The sequence below is a fragment of the Rhinoraja longicauda genome, chromosome 42, assembly GCF_053455715.1.
Source record: "Rhinoraja longicauda isolate Sanriku21f chromosome 42, sRhiLon1.1, whole genome shotgun sequence".
Taxonomy (NCBI): domain Eukaryota; kingdom Metazoa; phylum Chordata; class Chondrichthyes; order Rajiformes; family Arhynchobatidae; genus Rhinoraja; species Rhinoraja longicauda.
The window spans coordinates 1543528-1556678 of record NC_135994.1 but is presented as its reverse complement, the minus strand read 5'-3'; the positions used below and the strand labels follow the sequence as shown (position 1 = coordinate 1556678).

General features: G+C 44.3%; 1 protein-coding gene across 4 annotated transcripts in view; it reads right to left on the bottom strand.

The window, feature by feature from the left end:
- Nucleotides 1-13151, bottom strand: part of LOC144612047 (cysteine/serine-rich nuclear protein 2-like) — a 62527-nt gene that overhangs the window by 24065 nt on the left and 25311 nt on the right. For all 4 annotated transcript variants that reach the window (XM_078431542.1, XM_078431541.1, XM_078431544.1 and 1 more), the window contains exon 3: nt 2556-2723. In XM_078431542.1, coding sequence (XP_078287668.1) covers nt 2556-2715 — 160 coding nt within the window. In that variant the 5' untranslated portion in view covers nt 2716-2723. The remainder of the gene's footprint in view (nt 1-2555; nt 2724-13151) is intronic.

The following is a 13151-nucleotide window of genomic DNA, read 5'->3' as shown; positions in this document are numbered from 1 at the left end:
ATGTGAGGTTATCCACTTTGGCGGCAAGAACAGGAAAGCAGAGTATTACCTGAATGGTGACCAATTAGGAAAAGGGGAGATGCAACGTGACCTGGGTGTCATGGTGCACCAGTCATTGAAAGCAAGCATGCAGGTGCAGCAGGCAGTGAAGAAAGCGAATGGTATGTTAGCATTCATAGCAAGAGGATTTGAGTATAGGAGCAGGGAGGTTCTACTGCAGTTGTACAGGGCATTGGTGAGACCACACCTGGAGTATTGTGTGCAGTTTTGGTCTCCTAATCTGAGGAAAGACATTCTAGCCTTAGAGGGAGTACAGAGAAGGTTCACCAGATTGATCCCTGGGATGGCAGGATTTTCATATGAAGAAAGACTGGATAGACTGGGCTTATACTCGCTGGAATTTAGAAGACTGAGGGGGGATCTTATTGAAACATATAAAATTCTTAAGGGGTTGGCGAGGCTAGATGCGGGAAGATTGTTCCCGATGTTGGGGAAGTCCAGAACCAGGGTGCCACAGCTTAAGGATAAGGGGGAAGTCTTTTAGGACCGAGATGAGAAAACAGTTCTTCACACAGAGAGTGGCGAGTCTATGGAATTCTCTGCCGCAGAAGGTAGTTGAGGTCAGTTCATTGGCTATATTTAAGAGGGAGTAAGATGTGGCCCTTATGGCTAAAGGGATCAGGGGGTATGGAGAGAAGGCAGGTACAGGTTACTGAGCTGGATGATCAGCCATGATCACATTGAATGGCTGTGCAGGTTCGAAGGGCCGAATGGCCTACTCCTGCACCTATTTTCTATGTTTCTATGTTTCTAATACACGTTGACATTCTGGGCTACAACCCAATTTGCTCGCATTCCAGAACAAGGGGCCACAGTTTAAGAATAAGGGGTAGGCCATTTAGAACTGAGATGAGGAAAAACTTTTTCAGTCAGAGTTGTGAATCTGTGGAATTCTCTGCCTCAGAAGGCAGTGGAGGCCAATTCTCTGAATGCATTCAAGAGAGTTGGATAGAGCTCTTAAGGATAGCGGAGTCAGGGGGTATGGGGAGAAGGCAGGAACGGGGTACTGATTGAGAATGATCAGCCATGATCACATTGAATGCCGGTGCTGGCTCGAAGGGCCGAATGGCCTCCTCCTGCACCTATTGTCTATTTGGCTTATATCCCTCCAAACCCTTCCCAGCGTCACAATTCCAAAAGCATCTGCTTTTCTGTGCTTCATGGGGACATTTCAAGTTGGTGAATAGAAGAGTTATTTCAGGAACGTGAAGGTCAAAATTAGTTTATGCCAACACAGCAAAACCCACTCCCAGCAAATCAGCAGCATCAAACCACCACCACCCATCACCCCCACCACCCCCCCAACAATTTTATTTCTCAGATAAAATTTAGTGGTCGATTTACCGAGAGACTGTTTGAGAATATGGGGTGGAGCGGAGCAATTTCTTTTTATTTGAAGACCTGGAGCCGGAATCAGTTGTCACATGGAACAGTCACGGCAACAACTGTCCTAAGGTTCGATACTTTGAAATAGATGAGGTAAAGTGCTATGGGAAGAAAGGTTAAGGTAGTGTGAACTTCGAGCCTGTACATCCCAATGGGCTGAAAACCCTCCTTTGCAATGAATCCTAGCCAGAGAACCTTGCAGATAAAAAAGAGATTGCCTATATGGGTGTGGGGGTAAATTCAGTCCAGCTCCGCCATCTTTAAAGCTCTTTGAGAAAACCAATATTCACTGGATTGATTAAAAACAAGGCTGCAGCCTGTACTTGTGGTCTGGCTGCTAAGAAATAAAATACAGACTGTCTCAATACATGGATAATCATCAACATTCAGTTCACTAATTTTCTTGCAGCCCCTTATTCCTCCTTTTCATCTTGTGAATACTTAAAAAGGCAAACAATGCAGGCAAGAATAAACACAGCCAAAAATTACCAGGGCCTGTTGTTTGCCTTCAGTTAATTCTTTAAGAGAGTGCTTAATCCCAGGGAACATACAAGTAGCTCCTTGCACATTAGCCCTCACAGGAGAACCACATACAGAGGAAGAGCAAGCACTTCCACACTTTAAAACAGACATGCGCCTGTTAAAGGGCCAAAAGTCCCGACTGACATTGAACACCTTCTACAGTGGAAGGGGTTGATGCCACATCCCATTCAGAAACATTTGCAGCGGTCCTGGCCATCAGTTGCCTAGTCCCCCTCTAGTTTCTCTCCCTCCTCCCAGAATGGAAACATTTCCACTATTGTACAAGATACTTCTACCTTTCCTTATTTGACAATATTCTAGGTTTTGTTAAATATGAAAAAAGGCACAAACTCCCAGCATAGAGGTCAAATAGGCTGAATATCGGCACAGGAACAGAAAGGCTATAGAATACCGGCTTTTGGAGTTTCTGTTTAAAAATTGACAGGGCAAAAATTCACGCATCCCACCAGGGTTTTGATTTCATTTTCTATTCTCACCACTTAGTGAGGACAACTAAAACATTAAACATGCAAAGGCTGCAATACAAAGGTGAGGGGCTGCCCCTTTCAAGTGCTTGAGACACCTACGGCTCAGCTCCCTGGAGCTGGGAGAGTTGAGGCTGTCACAGCTGTCTGCACTGTCGCTGCTGGAAACATCATCATCCGATTCCTTGGGTGAAGAACACAAGGACGAACCGTCCACCTCTTCAAACTTGCGCTTCATACTCCCACTTACTTCTACTTCCATTGTTTACCCTGTTAAAGAGAAGGAGAAAGTCACCGCACAGAACTATTACTTGGACAAGGACATCCGTCACCTCCCCTCATTGTATATAAGTAATAATCATCAACAGTATGTGGATCAGCAACTTTAGATCACCAGAACTACAGAAAATAAAGCTACGCTTCCAATCCCAACCTCAAAATGGCACAAAAATGCAGCGAGAGTTGTAATTTAGACCGGTAATTTGTGCATAGAAAGCTGCCACAAAGTGCACCATGAAATTGAACAGATAAGGTGTTTTATGATTGGTGGTTGAGGAATAAATTTTGTTCCTTTAGCACCAAGGAGAGCTCCCCTACTCTTCCTCAAAATGGGGCCAGAAATTCTATCTCCGGGGTTTACAGTCTTGTCCAAACACTTGGCACGGGTTACTGATTGTGGATGATCAGCCATGATCACAATGAATGGTAGTGCTGGCTCAAAGGGCCGAATGGCCTACTCCTGCACCTATTTTCTGTTTCTATGCAACACTCCCACACTTTGACACTCTCTCAGAAATAGCTTGTCACTCGTGCACTAAATGACAACACAAAAGAATCCCTCTATTTCATCAAATCACTTGCACAATGTGGTATATGAATGTACAAGAGGCATAGATAGGCCAGTTACCCAGAGTCTCTTTCCCATGATTGTGGTGTCAAAAACTAATGGGCATAGGTTTAATGTACAAGATAGCTTTAAAGAGGACATGATGGGCAAATCTTTCTACATGGGATATGGAATGAATGCAGGCAAGGAGAGTAGGTAGATGGGCATGGTGGTCTGCATCGAAACAGTGGGCAGAGTGGTTTGTTTCTACGTTCTATGACTCATTCTGCAGCACTGTTCGAGTCCAATGAATTAATGGATCCACACCCCCATTCAATGGCTTCCCACAGAAGACTGCGCAGTGTGAAATCTGAGAACTTGCAAATCATTTTCTAATCATTTGCTTCTGCCAAAACAAATTGGGCTGCATTTTAAGATGAAAATTCACCAATGGATGAACATTTTTGCAACCCCCACACCCATCTTGCCTGCTTGGAATGCTGACTGTAAGTGAGCCCTCAGTACTTGCAATTTACCTTGGGTGTCTGATTTTCATTTGCTCTGCTCCAAACTTCCACCACAGCAAGTAACCCCCACTGGCACAGAAAATCTGCTAGAAGGTGAACTCCCACCAGGCAGAGGGCTGCAAGTTCAGAACCCACAACCACATAAGCCACTTCAGTGTAGAAAGAAGGAGTGCTGCACTCTCAGCCGGGCATAGAAGGTCCCAAGGTCCTAAATAACACCAAGCTTTCCCCAAGTGTCTCAGAAGTCGACAGTTACCCCTCACTTCGTACCAGATGAGCTGACGATTGTTATTTGCTGGAACTTGCAGTCAACAAATTGGCTGTTATCTTTTCTACGTTACGTTAGTGGCTTTGCTTCAAGTGTGACTAGAAATTATGCCTCGGTCAGCCAATATCCCCAAAACACAAACAAATCAGTCTCCAATCTCAGTACGGTCAGTGCTATTATGCCATGCACAAGATGGCTGCCATAGCTGTGACAGGAAATGGAAAGACAAACCGGTTTAAAGGAGGTAGCACAGTGGCCCTGTCTTTAGCCAATATTAACACCAGCTCCTTCCAGCAGGAACTGCTGGATAGCAAAGAGCAGCACCTCTAACCACCCACCACCAGGACTCATCCCACCAGCTAAGGACTCTGATCCCAAGGACCCTTTTACAGTTCCAGCCTGTCACCCCACAAGTCAGAGCAGGGAACATCACTTAGATGCGATCAGCCATGATCACAATGAATGGCAGTGCTGGCTCGAAGGGCCAAATGGCCTCCTCCTGCACCTATTTTCTATGTTTTCTATGTCTCATGGCAGCTCAGCCAAATCATGGATTTTGTTTGACTCTGCAAATGTAGGAATATGCCAAAGCAGCTGGGCCCTAGCCCAGACCACAAACCCTAGATACATTGAAATTCAAAAAGCAGAAAGGCGTTTTTATAACCCCAGCCTCAACTCTCTGGAGGAATCTGCTATGCTGAGCAAAAAGTTTACAAATGCTACTATATCTTACCTTTTATTTCATCTCCAGGCAGCCCAGCTTCACTTCCTTGACAAGCAAAATGGGAGCAAACTAGAATGTGATCACATACAGCATGGCTCCCAGCAAACTAGGGCAACAAGACACTACTGGAAGGGTTTGGGAAAGAATGAGATAGTTCCTTTACTCAGCTCTCCCTACACCAATGAAGTCACCAGGACTCTGGCCAATTCCATCACTACATACCCATTTACTGATATTTCTCAGTCAGAGCTTTCCATCCTTCCCTTCTAAACCTTAATGTGGCTGCAACATACCACATCTCCTTCTCAAAATGGAAGTTCAATTAGTCCAGGAATTGCTCCCTAACCTCAGACCACTACAAGTCAAATCAAAACTGATTGTCTCTATTGTAGGTGTAATAAGTCAAGACACAGACAAAGTCATTTGTTTGGCCAAAGGATACACATTAGAGCAGCTGACAACACAGAAAACTTCCTTGAAGATCCCAGCTGAGAGGTTTCAGTGCACTCATTAGATTCCAATGACCAAAGTCTCACTTTCACTGCCCACAGTGTACCATTTCCCCAAGGGGTTGGGTAGGTGCAGGCTGGGGATCGGAGGGCCTTGGGAACAGTCCTTCCAATGCTAGTGGGGAAGAACATCCTCCTCAGGTGCAGCTCAGTATTTTCATCATCTAGAAGTCCTTTCAGGACAGCACTTCAAGAGCAACGCTGCATTGCCCCCATCATGCCCAAGAACAGGTATTCCCAGGACAACACAGTCCAAGTTCCCATGCTTTCCTCTGACTTTGTGGGCAGAAAATGGATTGGGGTTCCAAAATTGACTTATGGAACCAGGAGGTGTTTGGTCCAGATTTTCCCCAAGGTTACTCAACACGATCCAGAAAGTGTCAGTGCTACTTTTCACTCTGGGAGCGGCAAGGCTGGGGGTGGGTAAGTGTTGGAATTAATTCACAATGGCTTAACACTGAAAAACAGAACAGCACTACACAACCAAATATCCCAACACGTCCCTCTGTGCTTCTCGTGTACTTCACCAGAGAACGTTTGTCGTTAAATGCCAATCGGCTTCCTCTCCGTACTCAAGGCAGCCCTGTACATCTGCTGCAAGCAGATGTTATTCACTTTACAATGTTGGGAACGAGTGCACCTAGCAACCAGACCACATGCTTCTCCACACCAGGCAGTCGTGATATGCTCTGTGCTTGAAGGCCACTTCAGAGGAGTTACTGCTGAAAGCAGTTTTAATGAATGCATTCACACGCCCGAGGATGAAAATCGATGAGCATTGTGAAGGAGTGATGTGCTCCTGGCATGCCACCTAATTTAAGCAATAGCTAACAAAAGGAGGACAGAGACCAAGGCCAAACACAAGAGAGCAGCGATGGTCTGGAATTGACTGCCTACAGAGGTGTGGAAGCACAGCCAGTCGATTTCTGCAAGAGGGAATGGAGAGACACTTGATGGAAAGTGATTTATCAAGATCCAGGGAAAGAGCAAGGGAAGGGGACTAATGGGCAACAGTACAGACACAATAAGTTGAATGGCCTTCTCCTGTGCTTTTGCAAATCTATAATGCAGTTTACCTGCCAATCTTCAATTCCAACCCATTGGAAAAAGAGCTCCCAGAAATCCATTTTAACCATTCAGAGGGTTTTTATTCCCGAAACAGATTCGTACGAGGCATTCTTGTGACAAACTGTAAATCCAAAACTCATCCAGGGATCTTTTAGTTAACTTGAACGACTTTCAGCTGCACCGTTGATGAACATAAGCAAACCGCTGGAACAAATGCCTCACTGGTGCTTACTTAAAGCCACAAAGCAACTGGAGGGTTAAATGGGTACAATCCAGTCTCCTGTGCATCTTGACCTGCCATTGATGTATTGCATTATCAAAGAAAATAGCCAGTCAATCAGCTGCCCTCCAATCCAGGTTGAAGAGAGCTTGCAGAACCTACCCTTAGCCCCTCTCCAGTCCTGTCCACCCAAGCAATCCACAATGAGAATTCCCAGATCGTGGAATCAATCCGCAATGGAAGGATGTTTGTGGATCCACAGGAGTTAGCAGCAGATTCCTTGTCCACAGAGAGATCTGACAATCAGCCTAAAGCTTGACCCATCCTGCACTCTACATGCACCACCCTCCCCAAACGCCATCATACGTTGTGGCCTAAAGACAGCTCCAGATGGCATCAACAACACGCACCACCAGTAAGTGGTTCCCAGAGCTCAATTAACATTACTAACTTGCCATTCTGGAAGTGGCATTAATCCAGGATGCAACCCTCTGATCAGATTCCATCCCTTGGATCCATTTTCACTCTAATGGGGTTTTCGCCTACGAGGGAGCTCTGCAACGAGAGTATGGCCCTGGAGGGCTGGTGCCAAGGAAGCATCACACCATGCCAGCTTTCAGAAAAGTTGCTCAACCAAGTCCTCATTTCCCCTCTCCGATGAATTTAAAAGAGCAGGATTATTCCCAATGTTCCAAGGACAAATTTTAGCCCTTAAGCTACATCATCTGAATAGAATAGCTGGTATTTGTCACATTGCTGCTGACAGGATGCTTAAATTGGCTGCTATTTTTCTAACATTACAAAGGCGAATATACTTGGGAAGAACTTCACTGTCCTTGATGTTATCCCATGTATTTTGCAGAAGAGCAGGTCCTTCCTTGCGTTATGTGCAAGTATGATGGTGTGCAAAGAGAAACCAAGAATAAATTGGAAACGAGGGACAGTGTCATTCAAGTGGATGATTGTGCAAAAGGAGAGGCTGGAGATCAATGTTCTAGGTTTGTAGGTTTCATGCAGCTGCTAAAAAAAGGCTATTCACATATTTCCGGCACAGTTAAGACAGCTTGCAGTTTGGAAAAAACTTGCAAAAATACAGATTTGCTGCAATAAATTAACCTGCAGTGAGCTGTAAGCAGGAAGCATCATTATCAACCTGAGTAGAGTGCTTGCAGGTTGTAATCTAATGAAAATTTGACCCGGTCGCTCACTTGTTACTTTCCACTGCACATCTTAAATCCTGCTCCCAGCTTATGCTTGGAGTGCACATGGATTGATCTATCAAAGAATATCAGGGCTAGTTAGAATGGTTGAGGCTCCTCACTGTAGTTGTGCACAATAATTAAGCAGAATTCCAACAGAAGCATGTCACACACAGGCCTTCCCCAGATTATGAACACCCAACTATGTAAAGCCCGTACATATGAACAAGCTTTTGGGAGATCAGCGGCATAGATTTGCCATTTGTATTTACGACTTGCGAGCCAGTTTACGAGCAATTCACAGGAACGGAACACTGATGAGCTGCACTGAAGGATGGATTTTCCCATTCTTATGGCCAAACATGCTGAGGCAGTGATGGTGCTGTGTCATGTTCTTGAAGCATTCCAATTTTGCTTGTTTTTTTTTTAATACACAAATAATGTTTGGCAGAGGGCAGCAAAGAGACAGCTCCTGGAGCAAGACCTTGCTCTGTAGGGTTCATGATAGCTGGTGTGCAAACACCCACCCCACGTTAAACTAATCTGTACACAAGCATCTTCCACTCAATACTGGAAAGGTCATAAGGAATGGTAGAATTAGGCCATTCAATCTATGGCTGATCTATCTCTCCCTCCCAACCCCATTCTCATGCCTTCTCCCCATAACCTCTGACACCCACACTAATCAAGACTATCTATCTCTGCCTTAAAAATATCCACTGACTTGGCCAGTCAGTTGAGGCAAGTCATCCTCAACCATGACAGGTTGTCCAAGATGATGACAACAACTTTGATGCAGAACCAAAGTCACAAAGTACATCGGCAGGAGATTTGTTTCTTGATTATAAATCAAAAAATATGGATACTGGAAATCCAAAATAAAAATACAGACTGCTGGAAGTACTCAGAAGGTCAAGCATCTGTAGAAAGAGGAACAGAAATGACAGGGTCAAAGACCTTTCACCAGAATTGGAAAAGTGAAACGTTAAAAGTTTCTCTTTTCACAGATGTGGCATGACCTGGTGAGTGTCCTCAGCATTCTGCTTTTATTGGTTTCCTGACATTCGCCTCTTGATGTATACCGGGCTGTGGAAAGTGGTGGGCTGAGGATACGCCTTTCTGGGCCACGCTGATGATCAGGTGTTTGCTCGTGCATCTGTGCGCGCATTCGTGCTCCAGCTAGTCTTTGCATCAATATTGTATTTTCCTATGGTAAATGCTGACGAGCTGTGGCAATTGCTGGTCATGTTCCAACATTTAATATGCATGCAAACTACATATTCACAACTATGCTGATAGTTGCACAGGTTTTGCTCTCTGCCTTTGGTTAAAATGTCTAACACGATTGAGACAGTGAAGAAAGGTAGCCCAAATATTCTTCTATTGAATCTTGATAAATAATTCACTACAACTTCTAGGGAAGAGTTTTCTACATGTTGACATTAATATAAAACTCACACCTTTTTCTTGTCATCCTCTGAAGGTGCTCATCAGTTTTTTGAAGGCATACAAGTAAGTGGTAGTCACCCCTTTGCTATTCAATTGAAAAGAGTCGAAATAGTTTAGATTCTGCAGAGAGCGAGGGACAAGACCAAGCATAGTCTTCAGTTAATGTGCAGGTCATACACGAGTTGTTGAAGTGGGGCATCCATTAAACCACCATATCCTGAAGTGACTACTGTGTTTAATTATCTCGTGGAATCTGGTTTTCACTGGCAAGACCAAAATTATTCCCAACCCATTAATATCCTTAGCAAGGTGGTGGTGAGCTGCCTTCTTGACTGCTGCAGCCCTTCCAGTGAAGGTGTGCCCACAGTATCTTTGCAGAGACAGAGAGATCTTTCATGAATGGAATGCTTGTCCTGCATAATAGAACATCTCCTCTCCATCAACCTGCTCCTGCAGATAAGACACCAAACTAGGATACCCATCTGTCTGATCAAGTGGATGTTCATGATCTAGTGGTGGTGTTCAATGAGCTATTCCCCTTGTGCAGATAACTTTTCTCCCTAACTCTACGCCTTCAAGACGAGATCACCTGGCATCTTTAAGTCATTAGTCAAAGACAATGCATTGAGTCCTGTTCTTAGAGGTGATTGATCATAGCACCAAGGGAACAATTCAGAATAATACAGCCAAGAATCCTCAAGAAAATGTCATCAACTCAGTCAACCAAAAGCTTTAGGTTTAAGTCATAATCATCCTGCACATGCAAAGAATCAAAGAACCAAACGTATACAATAAATCAGTTGCTCGTTCAACTAGGATAAAAAAAAACTGTGGCCAGCATTGTTCCAAGCTCCCCTCCAAATAGGCTCAGCAAACAAATTAACATTACCATGGAAACACCTTTGCCACAACCCATTTAAAAACATGTCACATGCAGTCCATTCTTGCTGCACTTCAGGTCAGGTCACTGCACAATTTACAGACTGGAGGTCCAACGATTGTGTTGGTGTTTAAAGTTTCAGACACTCCCCGGCAATTTGGGACATTTACAAATTACACCAATACCTTTTCGAGAGACTCATTTACTTTAGGAATGGGACATATTTTAACTCTGGGAAAGGTGAATGCACAGCAATCTGCATTGGTTTCCAATTGTCATTCAACGTGGACAGTTTGGCGTGGTCAGTGATCCTCCCACATACATTTGTCAGAGGCCTCCGCCCTTACCAAATAAACAACACTTCAATCCTGAAGAAACAGATAATCTTCCAGTGCCTATGGCTCCTCAATGGCACTGCTGATCTGACCACTTGCCCCTTTGCATGGCAATCAACTGGAGACCAATCATTGACCTAGTGTTTGTTTTTTCAGTGATAATGGACACCAAATGAGAAATATTTTCCAAGGTAGAAGCTAATTTTCACCATGGTTGATTTTAAGCTAATTTGTCGAGGGGTAAAGAAAGGAAAAATAATATAATAATTTACAAATATTCCCTTCAACCAAAACTCACCCCAGAGCTATTACGTATAAAATAAAAGGCACACTCGATTTCACCAAATTACAGCAATTATTTTTTGTTTGTTGCCTGAGGACAACCAGTTCACCTCCATACGGTCCCATTCACCGATCACCACTCTGTGTGCTGAGTTACTCCAGCATTTTGTGAATAAATACCTTCGATTTGTACCAGCATCTGCAGATATTTTCTTGTACCACTCTGTATGCTGATCCACAATGGCTCCTGGTTAAACACCACCTTGATTTTAAAATTCTCCTATTCATTTCCCGAGCTTGCCATGGATGGTCTTACTTCCGTCCATCTTTCATCAGCACCAATCCGAAACCCATCCCAAATCTGTACACTCTTCCAATTCCAGCTTTTTGATCATTCCCGTTTTAACTTCACCACAAGTGGCCATGCCATCCACTGTCTGGGTCCCAAACGCTGGCATCCCCCCCCTGAATTTCTCCGTCCCTCTCTCTCCTCCTTTGCCATCTTGTGTAAAACACTAAAATGGTTTGGATTTCCTTTAACAACAGGGACCTCGCTTTCACGCTTAAAATCACACAGTGGCAGCTGTGGAATTTAAATTTAGTTAAAAATATAATCTGACATTGTGTAAAAAAATAATCACGTTTATACCCTTCTTCAGGCAAAGAGTTCTTAATCCTGCTTTTGTCATTTTATAGGGCTACAAATGGACCAGTAGTTAACAGATTTTAATCAATTGATCAGACCATAATTGACTTAGATAAACCAATACCAGGCACAGTTTCGATCCAGTGTTCCCAACAACCTAAATAGAGCAGTTTCCAAAATTAACAGGAAAATGTATTTGTTTTTAAAGAAATAAGCAACATCGAATCACTACGGTGCAGGTGGAGACTATACGGTCTACAAAGTCTGTTCGTTCATACTCAGTCTATGCCATCAGTCCCATTCCCCACGTTTTCCCCCCATAGCCCCAAAAAGTATTTTCTCCAAGTGCCTATCCAGTTCTCTTTTGAAAGCCCTTTGGCTGCGTTTCTAACACTCTTATACAAGCCACAAGTTCCAAATCATAGGAGACTAGTATCTGCCCGGCTTCAGATGTAGGTGTCAAGCTCAGCAGATAAAGCAGGGCTGTAAATAACACAGGGGCTCCGTAATGCAATTTATTTTTACATATAGAGTCCACTTCATTGATCCCCCTCCATCCAAACAAGCCTCGAGTGTGAGACACCAACTCTGGCCAAGCAGAGGAGCATCCCGACTCCTCCAGGTCCTGTCAACAACCGGCCTGTCGTATGTTGAAAGGCTGGAGCAATTAGGCTTGTATACACTGGAATTTAGAAGGATGAGGGGGGATCTTATTGAAACATATAAGACAATTAGGGGATTGGACACATTAGAGGCAGGAAACATGTTCCCAATGTTGGGGGAGTCCAGAACCAGGGGCCACAGTTTAAGAATAAGGGGAAGGCCATTTAGAACGGAGATGAGGAAGAACTTTTTCAGTCAGAGAGTGGTGAAGGTGTGGAATTCTCTGCCTCAGAAGGCAGTGGAGGCCAGTTCGTTGGATGCTTTCAAGAGAGAACTGGATAGAGCTCTTAAGGATAGCGGAGTGAGGGGGTATGGGGAGAAGGCAGGAACGGGGTACTGATTGAGAGTGATCAGCCATGATCGCATTGAATGGCGGTGCTGGCTCGAAGGGCTGAATGGCCTACTCCTGCACCTATTGTCTATTATCTATTAACAACCGGCCTCTCGCAGTAGACAAAACACAATCGGCCAGACTGCAATCTCATTGGCACAACAAAATATCAAAGCCCAAGCTCACCCTCAGTCAAGCACAGTTCCCTCCTCCACACTCCCTGTGAGAGAGTTGCTGTCACTGTAAAACCTCCCTCTCCCCGTAAATATAAAGTACCTCTTAGCAGTTGTAGTGGTCCATTTAAAAACCATAGATCACAGGACACATTCTGCACATCCCTACAGAACAAGACCTTCATCCTCAACAACTTCTTCATCACCCGTGGATTGGACTTCTTACTGCTCACAGAATCCTGGCTTAACCCTGGTGAGCTTGCTCCACTCGTGGAACTCTGTCCTGATAACTGTGACTTCTTCACCTCAACTAGGCTCTCCGGACGCGGTGGGGGCTTAGCCAATGTGTTTAAGAAACATTTCAACTGCCGCCTCCCGAACGCTGATCATTTCTCCAGTTTCGAGGTGCAACTAATTAAAGTAGGCCTAGCCTATCCCCTCTTAATTGTTCTTGTGTATCGCCCACCAAAAATGCATAAGGACTTCATCACCCAATTTGCTGATCTGATTTCTAGCATTTTGCCCAAATTTGACCGGATCATGATTCTTGGTGACTTTAATATTCATGTTTGCTGTCCCACTAAGCCTCTTGTAAGTG